The sequence below is a fragment of the Stegodyphus dumicola genome, chromosome 9, assembly GCF_044657685.1.
Source record: "Stegodyphus dumicola isolate Sdum_Otavi_A_Nest chromosome 9, ASM4465768v1".
NCBI classification, from domain to species: domain Eukaryota; kingdom Metazoa; phylum Arthropoda; class Arachnida; order Araneae; family Eresidae; genus Stegodyphus; species Stegodyphus dumicola.
In genome coordinates, this window is record NC_140776.1 from 147,302,053 (window position 1) to 147,323,229 (window position 21,177).

Here is a 21,177-nt window from a genome sequence, read left to right on the forward strand (position 1 = left end):
ATGGCCGTTATGCGCTTCGCATATCTGGCTTCAGATAGAAATGGGAGAACTGTTGTTAAGATCGTTTTGAGAGCCATTCACTATGCGAAGTATGCCAAACTCTTAAACATTTGCATGTTTAGGATGGCAGATGGGTGAAACTGCAGTAATCCATGTGAACAGAAAACCACTGTAAAAATGGTATATATAATCATATTGTTCCTGGTTCTGCTTTTCATTAATGCAGCAATAGCATTCTATATCACTGCTGGATGGCACCTACGAAGATACAATATTTATTTTAAAAAAAAAAAAAAAAAAAAAAAAAAAGATTTGCTGTAATTGTTGCTTTTTCTCTTTAAAGTTAGCTGATTATCTAACCATCCTTTACAATTACGATTCAGAATTCAAAACTAATAGTTAAGACTCGGAAGTTAAGAGTGATCCTGTTTGCATACGCAACTTGCTGAGACTGGTCGTATTAGAGAATGGTCATCAAATAGCATTATTAAAAATAAAAGTTTTAATGTGTAAAAACAAACAAAACTTTTTCCAGAAAGGTTGCTATTACAACTACTAAAAGTGATCGAAACAGTAGAAGATGCGTTCAGTAAGTTCCCGTGCTCTCTTTGAGGCCAAAAATCTTGTTTGTGACACAAACAAGTTTATGACACATATTCTTTGCCAATGCCGGAAAGAAAGTTGCGTCCGTCGCGCACATTTCCTGAATTTTACAGGCAGATTTTATCCATCAAGCTATTCCCACAAGAATAAATTACAGATATTAATATTGGGGACTATACGACGACTGCATCGAACTTCTCTTTAAACGTTCTGAATATAAAAGATGCAACAGACCATGAATCCAGGAACCTTCAGGAAATCCAGAGCTCCTCGCGTATCCCATTTACATCTAGAGCTTTTTCGGAGCGGAGAATTCCAACCAAGGGATTTTGTTTCCTTTATTAAATTTTTGAGTTTGGTACGTGTCTCAGTGATACTCAAAATAGACGTTTAATTGTGACCGCCATAGGCCAAAGTATTAAACCCTTCTACTTTTTTCCCATGGAGAAAGTCTGCCAGCAGAAATCAGGAGATGCAAGTCATCATCATACTGTATTTTTACAAATGGCAGAGAAATGGAGTCATAAAATTATTATAAACTGAAGTTTCACCTCAAAGATATTATACGCAAAAAAAGATGAAATTGTTGATCATGCCTTGTGATGCTCTGGTTAGCCATCCCATTTTCTAAAGAGTATTTTAGTACCGCTTTTAACCTCTTCGCTCTTGAAGTCGAGCGAAAGAAGATTCCGAGTGCTCTTGAGTCTGGAGCGCTTAACTGTGTCAGAGCGCGTTTTGCAATTAAGCTTAACATGCAAAAATAATCCTTATAAAACCTGCTTTTTATATAAATATTGGGATTAACGCACATGTTATATATAGTATTTCTTACTGCATAAACAGAAAATGTTAAGACTTTATATTAAAATAAAAATTCGAAATAAATTATTAAAGTGTAATATTAGTAACAATGATTATATTCCCCTATTTAAATTATTTATGTACAATAATGAAGTAAAACTTAATAATTTAAATATGAGTGCTTATTTTATCCTGTTGCCATATTTACATACAAAACTTTTAAGTCGCTTACGCTGCGTAAAACTTATCTAAATTATAAAAGCACATTGTTAGCCTCGCGCACTTTTTACTTTCGTAGAGTAAAATAACAAACGATAATCATAATAACATTAGAAATTCTATTTAGCAAGTTTTCGCAGGCTTCTGACATAATTTATGCGCATTTAAAATATGAACTACTGGGCTGTCAATAACATTTCGCCCCGTATCACACATGGGGCGCTTGGAAAGAACCTGAGCTGCATCATATAATGCAGGGAGCGAAGAGGTTAATGTAACGCTTTGAATATTAAATATCTGATAAGCTACTTTTAATGTATGACATTACGTACGTCACCCTATAAATCAATACTCCTTGCAAATGTGGACAGCGGATGGGAAGTCTAGCTGGGCAACTATTGCCAAATGGCCTTATCGGCAACTATTGCCACGGCTATAACATAAATTGAATGCGAACTTTCCGTTACAGTTAGATACGAGTAGTTCCGTTACAGTTAGAAAACATATTTCTTAATTTAATAAAAATGCCAAACAGAAACGAATCATAAAAGCACCGCATTCTGTTTACTTAGGATCTTATACATTTGTGCAAAAGAAAACACTAATTTAGCTCACACTTTATTTCCAAAATAATCCTTACGTTATATGTATTGAAAAAGTGGTAACAAGATAGCTTGGTGGACTATAAATAACGAGTCTGAAAAACGAGCCACAAAAAAGTCCACGGTTCTTAATAAATGCATGATTAAATACCGACTGCGTTATAGCATAATTCCGCATCTCGTTACCATAATGCGCATATTACGCCCCAACACACAAAGAAGCAATAACAAAAAAATTGCCAAAATATTAAATAAAAGAGCAGGGGGTTAAAAAATAAAAAAAGAAACCTTCCCAGTATAAATAAGAAACCCCCCCTCCTCTCTCTCTATCTGTCGCTCTTTTCTCTTTCACTCTTCCTTCCATTCTGATAGGCAGAGCTTTAATGTGCAATTGATCCTTCAGTGATCACTTTCTGTAGGAGGGAATAATTGGGAGAGGGTAGAGAACAGGGAAAAGTAATAAAAGTAATGGGCGCGGTTCCCGAAATAATAATAATAAAAAAGAAAAGAATGGTTGGAGGGGGGGACTATTAAAAGGAAACACTGAAAAATTAAAAAAAAAAAAAAAAACAAATATTCAAGCAAAAAGGGATATACGTATGTGAAGGAAGATGCTACGTAACCACAGGGAGGAGGGTATTTCATAGCCGCAAAGTACCAAATGTGGAATCGGTTCTAATAATTTTCTAAATCCCCCAGTGTTTCGAAGGTTGCATTATAAGAAAAGAAATGTCGTTTGATTTGTTTGGGGATTGTTCTTCGGTGGAGTTAATGGACCATGTACGTAACATAAAAGAATGGAGGACCATATATTTTGTCTACGCCAGCGAATGCAGTCGCGACATATAACGAATTTGGTGCACTGCTTGATAGGATAAGAAGGAAATTCTGGAGGATTTAATTAAATTTTCGTAAAATGCACAGAAAATTTGATTGTTAATGAAAATGCAATGGAGATTTTACGGCTACCTATGAAACCATGTAAATATTTTCAAAGAAATGACTGTGAAGTTTAAGCACAGTAATCTAAGAGATATTCTTAGATTCTTTGTAATCCAGGAGATTCTTTTTATGAAGGCTTATTAAATTTAAAGTAATTAACTTTATCAATTATTTGTAAAATTTCTTCGTACGCTATCATGGAAAAAATGAACCAGAACTATTAAACTAAATATATAGATATATATGTGTATGTGGACACCCCATTACTTCCTTCTACGGCCTATTAAATTATACACATCTTTTACTGCACTTCATTTAAACTTATTTCCTCGAATTTCACTAGAGTTATATTTCTCATTCAATCAGTCCAGTTCTCTTACCGCAGCAAGTCAAAAGTACATAAAAACTCAAAACAACTTCATTAAAAATTGTAAAATACAGAAAAATATAAAACACCAAATACAGTTAAAAACAATTAAAAAAGAACTACAACTGAAATTTTTAGTTTCTACGCAAAAACAAGCAATTCGGCCAGCGGGCAGGAAGCCAAAATTTTCGATGCACAAAACTGGAAGTTAATTCGTGGTCCTACTGGGCGAAAACACTCTGAAGTTGATGCACCAACTGACTTAATTCGCTAGTCTACTAAGAGTTTCAAATGTAAACAAACGGCAGGCTCGTTAGGCCTAGCACCATTTAAAGTTTTAAATTGTTTATAATTCGATAAATATTGCATGCAAATTAGCTCAATGCATAAAAACCTTAACCGAAATATAACAATATAATTCAATCACTTTTAAACTGCTAAATGGCTGGTTGTCTAAAATCAGATATTTTTTCATTTCGGAAATATAGGGAACATGTGTTATTTTTTAAACATAGAGTCCTTTTTTCGCCAACAAATCATCTTTAGACGTTACTGCGAATCAATAACACCTAAGATGTTTTCTTTATCTTCCATAAAACTACACTGTCCATCTGATTGTCTTCAGAAACCAATCATTTAAATGTAGATTTTTGGTAGTTTTAAGAACAATTTGCAGGAAGCGTTACTTTATATAATTAATGCAACAAACCAAATACGTTTCTTCTACCTTGTATAACACATGTCGATTGCAAAAACTTTTATTCTGCAACATATATATTGGAACCTTATCCCTATATTTCTTTTTTAAATATCATTTTAAACGATAAGGTAATACGCATATTTTGATACTTTCCTCTAAATACACTTTTGCGTCCAGGCGAAAAACAAACTACTGACACTGACATGTGACATATACCGAGGTTTTAAATTTGAAACTTGAAATGAGTTTTAATTTATCAATTTCTCGCAATAGGAAATATTTTCCTTTATAGCTAAAATCTGCTCTGGAATGTTAGAATGCTATGGTCATGTTAATGATAATGTTTACGGAATGAAAAGCGTTTATTTAGTTAGTTGCTTATTTTTGTCATTACAGTTTAATATACATCCACATTAAATAATAAATGGTCCTCGAGATTTTATAACTATTTCTCTAAATACAGAAGATAAAAATTCTCACCTTGGCCAGGGCCGCCTATCCTTCTGGGAAGCTCTAGCGCCCAGTGCTCTGCTGTTTTCCTTCGGAGGTCCCATTCCCTTAATGGGTCTGGAAATCTGGGATCCAGGTAAGGCGGCCTGTGTCCAAAAGCTGTAGCGAAAGCTCTCAGTTGCTGCTGCTGCCCTGTAAAGCAATCAGAAACCATAAGGAAAGGAAAAGGAAATGTTAAGTCAGATCATGGAATGTGAAAATTATTCTAAGAAAAAAATATTTTTTAAACACTGAACTAATCATTTTCAAATCTTAGATGTCCGAAAAATTGGCTTTGTCAAGACAGTCTGCTTTTCGAAGAGGTGGCGATTAATAACGAATAAACTAAGTCACCGTCAACTTGGTATTATTTTCCATTTGTTCGTACTAAGTGCTCTTACAAATTTCTTAGACGAACGTTTTAAATACGTTAAGTATTTTCAAAAAGTAAATATAGACATGATCACGTAATATCTACGTATGACGCTATAATCTGGTGTTACGTCTTTCCAATATATGGCACTTCGTATGGTGTCTCAGCCCACCAGCGGCCAAGTGGTAAAGTTGCTAAATACTGGGATTTTTTCCAAAGGCTCGAACCCCGCAAACGGGTTGGCTGCACGAACGTTTTTGTGATTTTCTCAAAGTTTAACGTGTATACGAAGTAGTTTCTCTTAGAATGTGCTCCACAAAGGTATCCCTTTTCTTAGGCAGAGAGCTATCGAATGCTTTGCCATAATTAAATAAACCAAATTACACTAGTCCAACAGAGTCCTGGATGCTTGACGTAACTTCCGTTTAGTTACAGACGCTTACTGCTGCCATTTCCAAATATTATTTCAGAAAGGGGGTTAAACTTAATGTTGGAATGCTAACTTATAAAAAAAGTCTTATTTTGTATCATCAGTATAAAGCACATTTTTTAAACTTATGCAATACAAGACGAATGCAAAATTCTAGTTCAAAACAAAATTAGGCATATAGGATTAAGAAAGTTTAAAGTAATAACAAATGCAATAAAATTGCTTAAGAAATAATAACTCTGCTGATAAAATAACAGCATATTTTGGACAAAAATAAATAAATAACAACAATGTAACAAAAAAAAATGAAAAAAGCAAATAAAAATCTGAAAGATTTTAAATTACGTCCAAAGAGAAGTTTTTTTAACATTTTGTCTGTTACATTTATTTATTAAATATCACGTTCTTCGAACTTAAACCCTAAAATTCAGTTCAAGAGCAATATCGTAAAATAGTTTTAAATTCAGTATATCTTTAAAATTTCCAATACAAAGTCTCGCGCGCTGGAGATAAATTTTTTTTTTCTGTACAACGTTGCCATGGCTCGCTTTGCAATCCTTGAGTTTGTTCATCAAAAATTCGTTTATTTTTGTTAATCAAAAAGTTTTACAAAATAGAAAATCGATAATAAAACAAATTCCAAATTTCAAATTTGGTCTTTCACATGCCCATATTCGTAGAATTACTACGTCATTCAAAATTTGATGACTCTATGTACCGTTGTTTTATCACAATGCGAAAAATATACAACATTTATGCAGATTTTTCTTTATTTAATTTCTTCAAATATAATGCAGGACTCTAACATTTGGTGGCAACAGTTTGAAAAGTGTGAAACGGACATTTATAGTGAACCAACGCAAAATCGCAAAACGAGAACGATAGTCCTTCAGGGACAAAGCCCCTTTGCACTAATAATAAAAATTCCGATACATTTAATTTATTCAAAATCGATTACATTTTTTGCTTCATATTTTCAAAATCTTAAAAGTATTTGCATGCAATTGTACTTAACATATCTGTCCATTATTGTAGATCATTTATTACTGTAGAAGTTCTATATGAGAGACATATCATAGACTAGTCGGAGTTCAGCTCCTCTCTTTTTTTTTTTTTTTTACTTTTAATATTATTTTTTTTTGCAAAGAAGTTCCTCATTTTTGATTTCTTAGCTATTCTTCTACACTGGAAGGCTCTCTAAAACCAAAGATTCCATACGAAAAACCTGCATATCACTTTATTGTTTTACCTTAACAAACAGCAAAAACGTTATTGTGGTCTTCGCACCATTCTTACTCTTTTTTATTATACAAGCTAGTTTCTCTTAGAAAGTTTTTCAGAAGAAAGTTTCTTTAGATAGATAGCTATAGTGTGCTTTACCGTTGTCTCAATAAACCAATCCAAACTTTAAAAACCTGGCTCACAAGTGGCAGAGTGGATTAAACTGTTGAACGTGGCATCTCGGCTTGGCTTCTAATCTCGACGAACGAGCTGACTGTGTGGAATTTTTATGGTTTCCCTTAAGTATTCGTAATATGCGCTCTTTTCCGTTAGAAAGTCACCCAAGAAGATACCTGTGCCTTTATAGCAGATACCCTTTGTGTACTTTGACTGAAAGATTGAAAAACTTGAACAAGTAACGCAGATATTATCTTTTTAAATATAGGTCCCGAATTATCTATCTCATTCATTTTTTCACGCAAGGAGTTTAGACAGGGTAACTACGAACAGGGCAAATCTTAAAGAATTCTGATTCAAACGTTCTTTCTGTACAGTTTTCCAGATGTTTGAAACTGTTTTGAAGTTTTTCTGATATCTCTAATAAAAATCTTTATTTCGCTTGTTACTAGATTTTTAAAAGTTAAAATATCAAGTTTGAAAAGTTACAATCTAAAATGAAGACTTTCCATTTGCAAAAATTTCCTCATCGTAGCGTGAAGAAGTTTTGGTACACCTTACGTTTTGCTGGTACCTTTTAAAATATTTTGCTTTTTTGAAATTGTAGTGAGTTTTTTCTCAATGTTTTATGAGTAGTCATATGTGAAATACCAAATTTGTTTATCGACTCTTGTATTTAAAATTTTTGCACTTGATCTTCTCTTCACTCATTTTCAGTAGTGATTTTTTTCCCTTCGTAAAACCTGGATATCAGCTTTTTTTCTCTCTCTTGAATGTGTGGAATCCCCCCTCCCATTTGATTCTACAAGATCTGTCTCGATAGGCCTTTTTTTAACCAACAACATAAAACAGATATAGAAAGTTCAATTCCGTCCAAATGGCGCCATGCATTCTATGAAATAATTTTTGAATAATTCGAGGTTATCGAAGTATTATGCTTTGTAGAGTCATTAGGTTAATTGGAAGCAGAAAAAATGAAAAATATGCAACCGCCTTCGCCGGGAATCGAACCATGGACCTCTGGAATACCGGCCCAGCGTGCTACCGTTACACCACGAAGGCACGCTAGGGAAGTGGGAGAAATATCTTATATATTCCCCTTTTTAAAGGGCGACTAGGGTTTTAGGGAAATTAGTCTCCAAATCCTGGGTGCGGAGAATCATCATCCACAACCCTTTTAGTTCGGGCGCCACTTGCAGAATCATTAGATTAATTGGAAGCAGAAAAGATGAAAAATATGGAACCGCCTTCGCCGGGAATCGAACCACGGACCTCTGGAATACCGGCCCAGCGTGCTGCCGTTACACCACGAAGGCACGCTAGGGAAGTGGGAGAAATACCTTTTAGCTTAACTGCGTGTAAATAATTTGCCAAGGTTTTTAACTAAATGTATGAAAAAAAAATGTACATAACAGAAAAGTAAAAATAAAATCTTTTATTAAATTACTATTAAATTAACCCAATAGAAAGACAACAATATTATAACTCACCCTGCAGAAAAATTAATCTAACTACACCATACTCCATACTTAATCTAATGACAATAGCTTAATATTTGTCCTTTTCATTCTTTTCACCGTACAGCTAATATCTTGTACATCCTTTCGCTTCATTACCCGTCGTAATATTTTTGACTATGTAAGCATAAGCCTATAATCATAGAATAGCAGACGCACATTTTGCACCAATATAGTTATTCATGATTTTAAGAATATTACTCTAAAAATTCATAACGTTTAATCTTTCTTGTTAGCATAAACTAAGTCCAAACTCTTAACAAACTTGAAGCAAATTATCACTTCGTCTGAAAAGAACTACAAAGTCTTTAGAACGTTTTAAAACACACCTTTTTATTAAGTTAGAACTGAAACATAAATGCACGACTTGTGTTTACAAATTAGCCAGCTACTTGTGGCGATGTAACTTAATGTAACATGATTTAACGCGAAGTTGGCTCAAAACTTCTCCCCAGCGTAACAATTTAAATGTTGGCAACTATAATGCAAAGCCGAAAAAGTCAATCTTATTTGTGCTAACTAACCAAGTAACGTGAGGCAGAAACACGCTCTGTCTTACAATCCAAAAATCTAACTTTATATACTGTCGAACTAATTTGCATTCTGGTAGGGAAACGGAAAAAGAAATGAGAGTAAAGATTTAAATCATAAAATAACTGGTTATTCAAAATAATAATATTTTTAGAAAATAAACAAGAGCATCTTCCTTGCAATCATCGTCTACTTTAAACTCACACGTTTTCATTACACTACTCATATGCATCCTTCAACAGTGCTTAATTTTTATTTACATGTTCGCGCTTTTAAAACTCTGAGCACTTAACTCTCAGAAATTTAAAAAGAAAACGAATAATATTGTTACTTAATATGACTCGATAGTTATTATAATGTAAGGTATTCTTTTTACTGGCCTAAGAAACAGTTAGGTTATTCATATAATTTACAAGTTATTTTCTTTCGTTCTAGTGACTGAATCCTCCCAATGGCATCGTTATTCCTTTCACTGCATGTGGTACTACAACATGAAAACAGAGAATCCGGTCCTCGCCTCAAAAGTAGAAGGCCTGACTCAGTTACAGGACAAGATTCTAAATTTCAAGCGGATCCTTCATCAAAATCAATTTCTATCCAAGCCCTCCTGAACATAGGAGCATAATAGTGTTCCGGCCAACCGACAGTGGCAGCACTACTTCCCCCCAGCCTTTTAAAGCCACCGGTGAAGAATGATGTACCCCCTCAACTCTCTGGAGATGAGTCATCTCCCATTCAATCTATCCCACCCGCCATCCCTGGAAATTTCATTCATCTGTGAACTGACCTCCCTCCCGCCTAAACCTATCTTTCCATCCAATGCATCACCGCAGATCAATAGGAATATATGCGTTTGAGTGGAAAGTGAGGGAGGGAAGACAGGGGAAAGGAATGAATGATAGATTCACTGTGTAAACAATATGGATGGTGAATATTTAAATCATTTAAAACCGCTAATCAGGACATCTAAGGGAGGAAAGCCGCTGAGAGATTTTATTTTATTTCATTCTCCATTCTGAAATGAGACGCAAACAATCAGGGATCAAAGGGAAATGGAGATATATACCGACGCCATTGTATAAACTAAATTAGAGGTCGGCTATTACGAACGGTCATTAAATTATGGAGTCTGTGGTACAGCTTGCCCAAGAGAAATTGTTGTTAAGAGAAAGAATGTCTCGTCACAAAACTCGGCTTTGGGATTTGATGTCAGTGCAACAAATGAGAAAGGGTCCATCAACGATGATATCTCTTGCTGTAGCAGTGAAAGTCTGATGAGGAATGTTCTGTATAAATAAACCTGTAAGTATTAGATGAAGCGTGTTAGAGTTAACAATGAAATTAAAATACATGTTAGATACTCCCAGATGGCACTTGAAGAATACGATAAAATAAGGTAAGAAAGTAAAGCTAACTATTGAAGGAAAGTAAAGCATACCATTTTGAAGGCTGCAGTAAATCTAACTATCAGGAAAGTATTGCAGCAGTTTACTTTTCGTTTCGTTAAGAAGAGGAACAATTCAAGTTTATTTTTAAGTTATTAATCGGGTTTTTTTTAAGACTGTTGTAAATCTTCTAATTTCAAATCTATTCTGTCTGTAGGTTATTTTCAATACTTGAGATAATAAAAACAAGCAATGGAGGAAGGATCTGCTTAAAAGATATATGTTTTCCGATTCAGTTTTTGGAGTTCAGACGGGTATTAATAACAAGACTGAGAATTCCAATGCGCGATGGTTGCCAGATTTTAGAATGCTTATTTACAGTTTACTCTGTAGATTAGATAAAGAATTAGCTAAAGTTGTTTCTGCTTTCACATGCTATCCAATATTTACAATTAATCACTATTAGTCAGTATTGAATGAGTATTAATACCAATAAAAGTGTTGTATGAGTATCAATATCAGTAACGTATTGTATGAGTATTAATATTAGTTAAGTATTGTATGAGTATTAATACTAGTAAAGTATTGTATATGCATATTTGCTCATGCATATATCGCATGAGCAATAAAAACAGTCTTACTACCAGTAAAGCATTGTATCACTAATATATCAGCCTTGTATCAGTAGTGTATCAGTTATATTTCATCAGTAATGTACAAGTAATGTAACAGTAGAACATTGATCTATGATATTTTAATTCTCATTTTTCTTTTTTTTTTTGGGGGGGGGAATCTCTGTAACGTATAATTTCGTGGATTTATTTACCGACTTGTGCAAAATCATTCCCATTTCATCAGTATTAATATTCAGTTTTATATCAATGTATCAGTAATGTAGCAGTATTAATCAGAGTTAATATCAGTACCAGTATTATATCAGCCTTTAATCAGTTCTGCATCTGTCATATTTGCATCAGTAATATACCAGTAATGTATCTTGAATATTAATCTGTAACTCTGTAACATGTTATATTGTATGTCTTGTCGTGCACGTTGATTACCTTTCAGGTGGCATTATGTATCTTGAAGGGGTGTTATAGATAGTACAATAGTACAAGAAATGTAACAGTAGAACATTCATTTGTGATATTTTGATTCGCAATATTTTGAGTCTCTGTAACGTATTATTTCGTGGATTTATTTACCGACTTATGCAAAATCATTCCCATTTAATCAGTAATAATATTCAGTGTTATATCAATGTATCAGTACTGTAGCAGTATTAATCAGTGTTAATATTAGTATTATATCAGCCTTTTATCAGTTCAACATCTGTCCTGTTTGTATCAGTAATGTACCAGTAATGTATCTTGAATATTAATCTGTAACTCTGTAACATATTATATTGCATGTCTTGTCGTGCACGTTGAATACCTTTCAGGTGGCGTTATGTATTTTGAAGGGGTGCTATAGATAGTGGTGGACGTGGTGCTATACTAATTAACCGTTTGATAAAGGGATAGTGCCCACGTCCTCCGTTCTCTCTCTCTCTCATGCTATCCAATATATCCATTGCAGTATATTTCTAGCAAAACAAAGTTCTCATTGTCTACTTACTTACACTGTACTGTTAGATGCAGGTAATCTTTTATGTTATTACATTTCTCGTTTAACCGTTTAAGTAATATCATTAAATAAATGACATGCATAGGAGAATTGATGGAGTCATACAGGTTGCAATCGCGAAGGATCTTCACAAATCATTAATTAATTCTAAAAAGAAATTGTGAACTTGCCGTATATTTTAAGATGAGGGTCTCCAAAAGTTTATCAGTGAAGATGAGCCCACGCATCTGCCACTGATTACACATGGTTTTATCTATTTCTTTGTTGCTTTGTTTCGTAATTAGTGAAGAAAGAATTTCATTGGTGATAAATTTCCCAATGTGTGCTCTAGTTACGTTAGGCCGTTACGTGAGAAATTTGACGTATTTGCTAAGCTAGAAGCTGCTGGCATAATAATGCTAAACTTAAAACTTGGTCAGAGGCACACCATTTTACAATGAATTTTTAATTCTAGGATAAACTTCTAAACTCTGGCATCAAATCGACATCGGAAAAGAAACCGATTGATTTCCAAACCACATCAATTTTTTTAGCTTTAATCAAGAATTACAGAAGATTACATCTTAAAAAAATTTCCCTCAATTACAAGCATAAATGTGTGTATAATAGTTCCATTTTGAATTCAATATGGAATGTATGTACTCGTAGTAGAATGAGAATTTAAATTGCTGTCTTCGTCAGATAGATTACAACTGGCGAATATTAAAGTAATATTAATACAATGAATAAATTACAGTATGTGTATAAATGAGGGTATTGAAATACATCCCGGCCGTAAACGCATATCATCTCGGAAAGGTTATACACTAATACGACATACATAACAAAGATTACTATTTCACGCTATTATGACTCAGAAAAATGAATTAATCCTAATCATTTATCTTGTATTTATGAGTACATTAACATAAATTTCAGCTGGATGAAAAAACATGTTCATTAAATGGAAATACATGCATCGACTGGGAAAGAATGCATACACTAATATAACATATTCAATAAACATTTCTGTTCCGAGTCATAATTAAGACATGATATGATAGGATATGAGGGACGCAGCTCGACCCTCCTGGCAGACTTTATGTTGCCCTATGGCCTTTTTGCGGGCTGGGCCAGAGCAAGCTAGAAACAGCACCTTCAACAGACATAAAGAACATAACTAAAAAACAAAATTCAGATTAAAACATGATACTGAATGTGAAATGATGATACTGAATGAAAACATGATACATTAAGACATGATACTGAATTACCTTATTTTACTCAGGTATCCCCCTTTCTGTTTTCGTATTTATTTCACAGCTTAAAACACAATAGGAGAAATATACGCGGTGCATGTTGTTTCTGAATAGACGGTTGAAATGATAAGCAAAAGGTCTTTATATGTGACTTCAGACGCACTAAGGTTATTATATTATGTATTCGGAAAGGATACGTATTAATCTAATAAAAGTTCATGTTTCACATTAAGGAGTGATGTTGAATGAGCTTTATCTTGATCATTTAACTTATGTATAATGGTACATTAACATGCACTTCAATGTGGTGCACGACTTAACCTTTAGATGAAAATGCACAACCATTAATCGGATTTAAAGTCTACATCTAACGTAAAAACATTGTTCTAGATTTTAAAGAGCAACCAATGCAACATGTATGGCAAACTCATCTGCAGATGGAGTTAATCTGATTTCAGAGACCAGAGTCGGAAAATTTAAGACCTCTGCTAAATCGGTCTGTTCTTCTCTCTATATAAAAAAAATATAGAAGAGCAGTATAAAAGAAAAAAAAATCAGACGGGGGAAAAAGAAGTACCTTGAAAAGAATGTTGAAAGCAGCCCCCAAAGAAGTTTAAGAATGAAGAAGTTAAGAGAATCATTTCCGCTGGGTGCTTCTGCCAATGCGGGCATAAGACTTGGGAGATGAAGAAAGGACGGAGAGGAGGAGGGAAGGAACAAGAATGAAAAGAAAGAAAAAGTATTACTATAATATATCAAGCCCCGTGCCCCCAATGGATCCAAACCGACGTTCAAAAAACTAAAGCAAATAAATCCCCCAGTGACAGAAGATTATGGTTTTGCGGTGAACGGAAGAAAAACAGAAGACCTGCAACCGTGGAACTTTGGTTCCTCGGGAACTCCTGGGAAGAAGTATATTTCTAAGTCTTATAGCAGCTCATCAGAGTTATTTCGCCGCGTATATATGAGAAGATGAAGCTCCTAGGAACTATTTTTTTGCACCAAGGACCTCGAAATGCGCATTATTTTGATAGGAAAGGGAATGGCTAGTGGTTGGTGAAAGGTCGGTGATTTTTGTTTTGCGAGCAAATGGCGACACTTAAGTTAAGATGGAGAAAGAGTAACTCGATGGTTGTGGAACGACCATTTATGGCTTTTCTTAATGATGCAAATTATAATAGCTTACTCTTAAACTTTGGTTCTGCTAGAAGAATTGTCATTTCTTTTTGGAATGTCTTGAATGGTTCTGCTGTAGTATTTGATACATTTAACATTGTTTTTGGAAGGATAAGAATATTCCTTATTTTTTGTTTCTTATTAGGGCAGTACTTTTACGAGTATCCATCATATAAGTCTTTTTGATCAGCACTTTAACTGAAAAGAAACTTTCAATTAAAGTGAAATATTTTTATCTTTAGTAGTTCTATAATATTAGTCTTGCAGTTCTGTATAATCTCTGACTTAATACGAGAGTAGTCTGCAAGACTGTAAGACACTCATTTTATGAGTATACGCGTAATATTGTTGATAACACTGTACAACTATTTTCGTTTTTACTTAACACCAACGTTGCTTAAAACGTGTTTCTGGTAATCCGAATTTTAGAATAGTACATGGGCATAAATATATATTTCTAGCGGCAAATCGATATGTAGACATTTATATAAAAAATCCAGATTTCAAACAATTCTTCTGATGTCCATTTAAAAAATAATAAATATTAGCCGACATTCATCAGTCACATGGCCGAATTCACAAAATAATGTTTTCATGTTATGAGAAGAAATAAAGATCGAATTTCCGTTGATTATAGCAGTAGTACTTAAGTTCAGCAGAGAGTAGCCTCTATATCTATACTTTTCTTCCTTACACCTTATTATATTTGAAACAATATTCCATATTATAATGCAAGCAGTTTTAGGACTGTCATCTTACTTTCTTTTTTCCTGTGTATAAGCTGGTTATGAGACAAAACATAGATAACTATTGGTTACATACAATCAAAAGCATCAACAGCAGTTGATGCTTTTGACTGTATAGCTCCGTCTTTTTTTAAATATGTAGTATATATGAGTTTATTCCGACTTCTACGGCGCCTGCACAGTCCGCCAATGCAGAGAAACATATTGCCGGCGCATGGGCCAAGAAGAATGATCATGAGCACGACGGCAAAGTTGCTGGAGACTTAAAAATGTCAACAATCAAAGAACCTATAGGGTTAGTATTTAAATTAACTACTTATTTTAATTTCAGCCTTTACTATAACTTCTTTCCGTTTCCTCACCAGAATGTAAATGAGTTAGGTAGCATTTAAACTGAGGTTTTTTGGAGTTTAAGACAGAACATGCTTTTGGCCCGCGCGTTCAGGCTGCGTTTAGTTGTTGCTAGCTCTGATAAGTTGAAATAATTCAGCTTTGTGTTATCGTTGTTGACACTTAAATTCGATTAGCCGGTAGATTTACTGAGCCAGCTTAAGAGTATATTTAAATTGTGTAGTCTTTGATTACTAATTCATGTCTTAACTAGAATTTTACTCTTTCTCTCTTATCACGACGAGTTGTGGTTGATTTTGTTGGCCCAAGAAAGTGCGTTTATGCTCTAAATTCTCTTAAAATAAAAATTTTTATTTAAACTTTTCTTTGTGATTACTTCAGACAATTCACTTCACGTCTATAGAGGTTTCGGGCTCATTAACCTTTACCATATAAAGAAAAACCCCACAAACCTGCGTATGGAAATCACGTGTCTGAAGAAGAATGGAGGTTCTTGAATATGTGTTTTGACATAACATTATGAAATAACATTGGAAAGCTGAAATATTAGTCAGTACTATCACAAGAGCAATTTTACATTTACTATCTCTACCGGCTTTTAAAAGATTAACGGATAGAATGATCATATCTGCTAAATATTTTAAACGGAAGTACCACAAAAATGGCTTTTACACAGTTTAAAATACAGATTTCCAGTTTCAGTGCTTTATTATTAAACTTTATGTATGCAAATGAGTTTTCGTTCCGCCATTCAAGCACGAATTAAACACAAATAAATGAGAAATTTCTGAAATGAAAAGCTTCAGGAAAGAACAAGTTTCTAAAGCAATACTCGCATTTAATACCGTTAGAATAGCGGACTGACCATTTAATGTATAGCGCAATAGCCACCGCTCATGATCTAAAGTAACTTTACGAAAGAACAGTATTGCATTCAAGATGACATGTTCTAATGTATCCGTTTGTAAGCTTCTTCTGACTCATCTATGTTTATGCTACTACATTTTTTTTATTTAGTCTTAACTGGCACTGCATGAAAAAATACTTTTCCAGGCAATTAAAAACCAGTAATTGCCAACAAATTTTATACCTTACCCAAATGTTTTTTCCATGAATCAGCAACGGGTAAATTAAATAAGTAATTGGTCGTATTATCTTCAAATGTGATTTTTAATCTTTTACTTGAAACTTGTAACACACATAACTAATTCAACACTAGCAAAAATAATATAAGAATGATATTTGGTAATACTTGTATACTAAAGTTGAAAATTATTGCGAAGAAGTTGTAGGGTCTTTAGGTTATTTCAAAGCAGGAGACGTGAAAAATGTGCAGTGCCCTCGCCGGAATTCGAAACACAGACCTCTCGAATACGCTCCGACTGTGCTGACCATTACACCACGAAGGCATGCTAAGAAGGCGGGAGAAATACCTTATAAAGTTAATGGACATCAAAGCTAAAAAGCTCAAATAAATCATTTCCTCTTCTTATTAGTATACTTTTCTCTGCACAAAGGAAGTATTAAGTATGATAGCTAAATATTAGGAAATTTGTCAAGAGATTTATTACCTTGAAATTAGAGACAGCATTCTAATATGCCTTTCCCCAGCTCGGTAAAGCCTTCTTTAAAGAGCCAAACACCACCTGTCACGTTCTAGCATATGTACTTTTTCCCACCAGAAATATTCTCTTATTCCCACACAGAAAAGTTTCAAAAATCCCCTAAAAATCCATAATCCTGAATTATCGATTGTTCCATCGAATCCTTTGGCGAGCCAGAGACCCATTTGGTACTCTGTAAGGACAATAATCAACTCCGAAGTAACCTAAGTGTGTATGTGTACATATGGGTGTGTGCGTATCGAATATTAGCGGCCATTAGGGGGCGCCTTAACAGAGGTGCCGCGATCGTTTCCACAGTGGCTGACCAGCACCCACTCCCGACTCCACCGTCAGGTGGTTTTGGATATGGCGGACATAGGAACCTCCCACTTCAAGCGACGCGGTGGTGATGTGGTCGTTTCCGGACTATCGGCGATCACCCCAAGGGAACGTCCGCAAATTATGTTTGTAACTGAGATTAGCTGTCGGAAGGTGCTGCTATTAAGCATGAATTTGCGGTTCTGAATTCTGCATATCCCTTGGCAGGAATTCTATCGCCGTAATCATGTCAGCATTGCAAGGGATTATTTCACGGAAATATATAGAATTTAACCGGATTTAATCAATGCCGAAATTTCTTCGAAAAGGAAGAGAGATTTTTAATGAAAGCTGGAAAGAAAAAGTAAAGAAATATTCATCACTAAGAAATTATTTACATCGATGCAAATACAATAACACGTGCTTTGACTTAAAAATTAGCAAAATTTATCACCAGCCATTTAACTAAATAGACTTATTCCCTTATATCTTTATAAAAAGACTTATGCCCTTGTAGATAAGTCTCTAAATAAACTTATGCCCTTGTATCGTTATAAATTATAATCAACGCAGCATTTTTGCATTCTGCTAGGAATTTTTTTTAAATATTCAAAGGTTAACGAACCCCTTAAAATTTTCCATATATTTTGCAATTAAGTAGATATATAATTTAGGTAATCTTTTTAATTAAATAAGTGCAAGTTTTTAAATATTTTTTAAATCTCATTTATCTAGAATGTTGGAGGTTTAACTACGCTGAGACAAAAAAAAAAAAAAAATACTGCGATGGAAAGTTATTATAATAAACCATTAGTATAAATCAAAACGGTCTGCGGAAAATTAAAAAAGGAAAAGAAAAATGTATAGGTTCACAGCAGTGAGAGCGGATACAGTATTTGTGAGTTTTTTTAACCACAACTATACATAATTTAAATATAAGAATCCAGGTTGTATAAATACTGTTAATTGCTCTTCAGTCTTGTAAGCTACTCAGATGCACATACATTAATCATCAATTTCACATGAACTCCTACCGAAATGCAAGGATAATTTAAACGAAAATAGATTGCATTTTCACCGTGAAGTGAGGAAGTAACTTAAAAAGGACAAGAAGGAAAAAAAAGAGAAAGAAGGTGGGCATACACTTTAGAGAGAGAAAAATTTAATTTAAAATTTACATTGCCAGATGTACTTATTCTCCAGATTAAACAACTTGAAAATACGGATAAATTATAAATAACACTTTTCTTTTAATAGTCATGTGGGTTCAGTCGGTTTTTATTTATTGTAATCAGGTTAAACGTGATTTTGAATCTCGAGGCACAGGATTATCCCGATAAATTAGGTTGGTGACTCTTTTTAATAACGAAAACCTTTATTATCAGAATCGCTACACTTTTCCTCTACAGGTGGTTCACTTTCCCCTTCAGTTGTGTCAAAAATTCTTACAATGAAGCAAGTCTCATTACAAATGTGCAATGTGATGGACTTGTAGGGTTTATATTTATTTTAACTAACAGTTATTTTAAGTTTAAACTATCTTTCCTGTCAAGCCTTACTTTCTCCTGGAACTGCCAATGCCAGAGTATGTAAATTTTAGTAGAACGCGCAAGGATTCAAATTATCAGCGGAAGTATTCTGAGTTAAATAGAAAGGAAACGAGTTCGAAGTGTGCTTTCTTGCTTCACGAGTAGGAGGTGGCTAGTTAGAAATTGAAGAACCACGCGTTTCAGCCTGTGTGCTTGCCTCGGCAAATTGTTAATCTTTCAACGATTCTGATAATAAAGGTTTTCGTTATTGAAAAGAGTCACCAACCTAATTCAGAGTTTGCTGAATTAGCAGCGGTATTTTAGAACGCGGTGAGGTTAGTTACGTTTAGAGAGCCTCGTAGTTAGTCACTCGTTATTATCTTTTTAGTTTCTTATTTTTATTTTACCGCCGGGTCGGCGTAGTTTGTGAGCGTCAAGAGCACGCATTTGTAATTTCTAAAGTTGAATAAAAAGGGACTTAAACCCTTCTCAAGACTCTGTCTAATTTCCAGTTTCAGCAGTCACCACTTTGTTGCGTGCAGGTTGGAGGCGCGCAACTTTACAGACTTCATTCAAGAAAATCGTCAAACGGGGCATGACACATTGCGCAGTATTGAAGAGAGTTCTGTTATGTGGTGGCTAATAACTTCTCTCAATATGTCCAATAACTTCGGCCGATTTCTGAACAGTTGTGACTTCAGTTAAAAAATTAACTATTTTGACAATAAAATTTTTCATTATTAAAACAATTTCCATGTCTTTCTGTGAAAATGGCATCACTCAACTGTGTATATTTTTCGAATTATTGAATTTTTACTTTTTCTGCTAATTTTGGATCACCCTCTATATTACCGAAACAGAAAATTAATTCAGAAATATGCAAAACCATTTTTAAGAGTTCAAGTTTGACCATTAACTTAACATAGAATGCTATAATTTAGTTGATATTAAAATTTTGTGAAAACAAATTTGGCCGTAGTTCTGAGAGGTGGTAATTTGTTAGTCAACATGATTAAAGATCTAAGTAAAGTAAAAAAAAGTACTAAAATTGGCTTTTACCTGTCAAAATGGTTGATTTATACTCCGGCAACTAATGTAAAGTCGCAGAAAAAATAAAAAGATGAGTAATAAAGAGCAGATATTTATCAATAAAAAAGAAACAAAACTGCAGAAAAAGGAATTGGCAAATAGGGGAAGATCTGAATTCCTACCATTTCAGGAGTATAAATGTGGTTTGTCCTTTCTCTTATAAATATACTTCTCATACCTTATGCAAGTTATTACTTCTTATCCCCCCCTTCTGGAGGTCGACTGGGAGCAATCCCGGCGTTCTCGCTAGGTCAATATCCAGACAGATTACAAAATTAACAACCTTCACAGTGACTAGAACCATCGTTTATTCGGTGGTAGGTTCAGGCTCGGCACGGACCATATGGTACTGTCTTGTCTGCCCCTTGATTGTGGGGACGCTACATGGTTTGATATGAAGATTGTCCTTGGGGGTTTGGTTCCACTTGGTCAACACTGGCGGGCGGTCGATGTTAAACGAGCGTTCCTTGATTTTTAAGTGGATGCGTAGACTGACTTTGTGTGCAATTATCCAGACTTTGTGAAACAAAAATTGTCCCCTTGGTTTGACCCATGGAGGTAGGAAAGGGAGGAGGGGCCATTCCGCGCTAGAAGTGAAGCACTGCTTTGAAGCTTGGGTCACCAGACGGGGTGTTTTTTGTTTACATTCAGAAGCTCGCTTGACAAAATTCTGATAGTATTTCGACACACGACAGTTCCATAGATATCGAAAAAGGGACACTCTCGCATGAAAGAGACATTCATAGTGTGATGGATAATAGCAATTTGTATAGTTTACTGACATTTACGCAAAAATCACATCTTGGTTATTTTTCGATAACTAACAACAGCGATTTTGATTATGAATTTGTTTTATAAAATTCTAAGCTGTTGCACTACAAAAATATAGATTTTAAGAAAATTGCTAAAAGAGATCTGCCAAAATTTATTTTCTAGAAGATTTGAAAAGTTTGAAACTTGATGGCTAAATGCAAATATAAAATTATGTATGTTAAAATATTTGTAATTAGGCACATAGGTCAGATTAAGTTTTTATTAAATAGAGTAACGCATGCAAGGACTATCTGCCTAAAGAGAGAGATGCCATCGTGGAGGAATTTTGAACAAAAACTGACCTTTGAGTGGGTATTAAAAATAATACTT

At 34.3% G+C, this 21,177-nt stretch overlaps 1 protein-coding gene across 1 annotated transcript in view; it reads right to left on the reverse strand.

Moving 5' to 3' along the window:
- Positions 1–21,177, reverse strand: part of LOC118192821 (uncharacterized) — a 73,762-nt gene that overhangs the window by 6,320 nt on the left and 46,265 nt on the right. Inside the window, exon 3 of the mRNA XM_035363842.2 lies at positions 4,715–4,876. Within this exon, the coding sequence (XP_035219733.1) occupies positions 4,715–4,876 (162 nt within the window). The remainder of the gene's footprint in view (positions 1–4,714; positions 4,877–21,177) is intronic.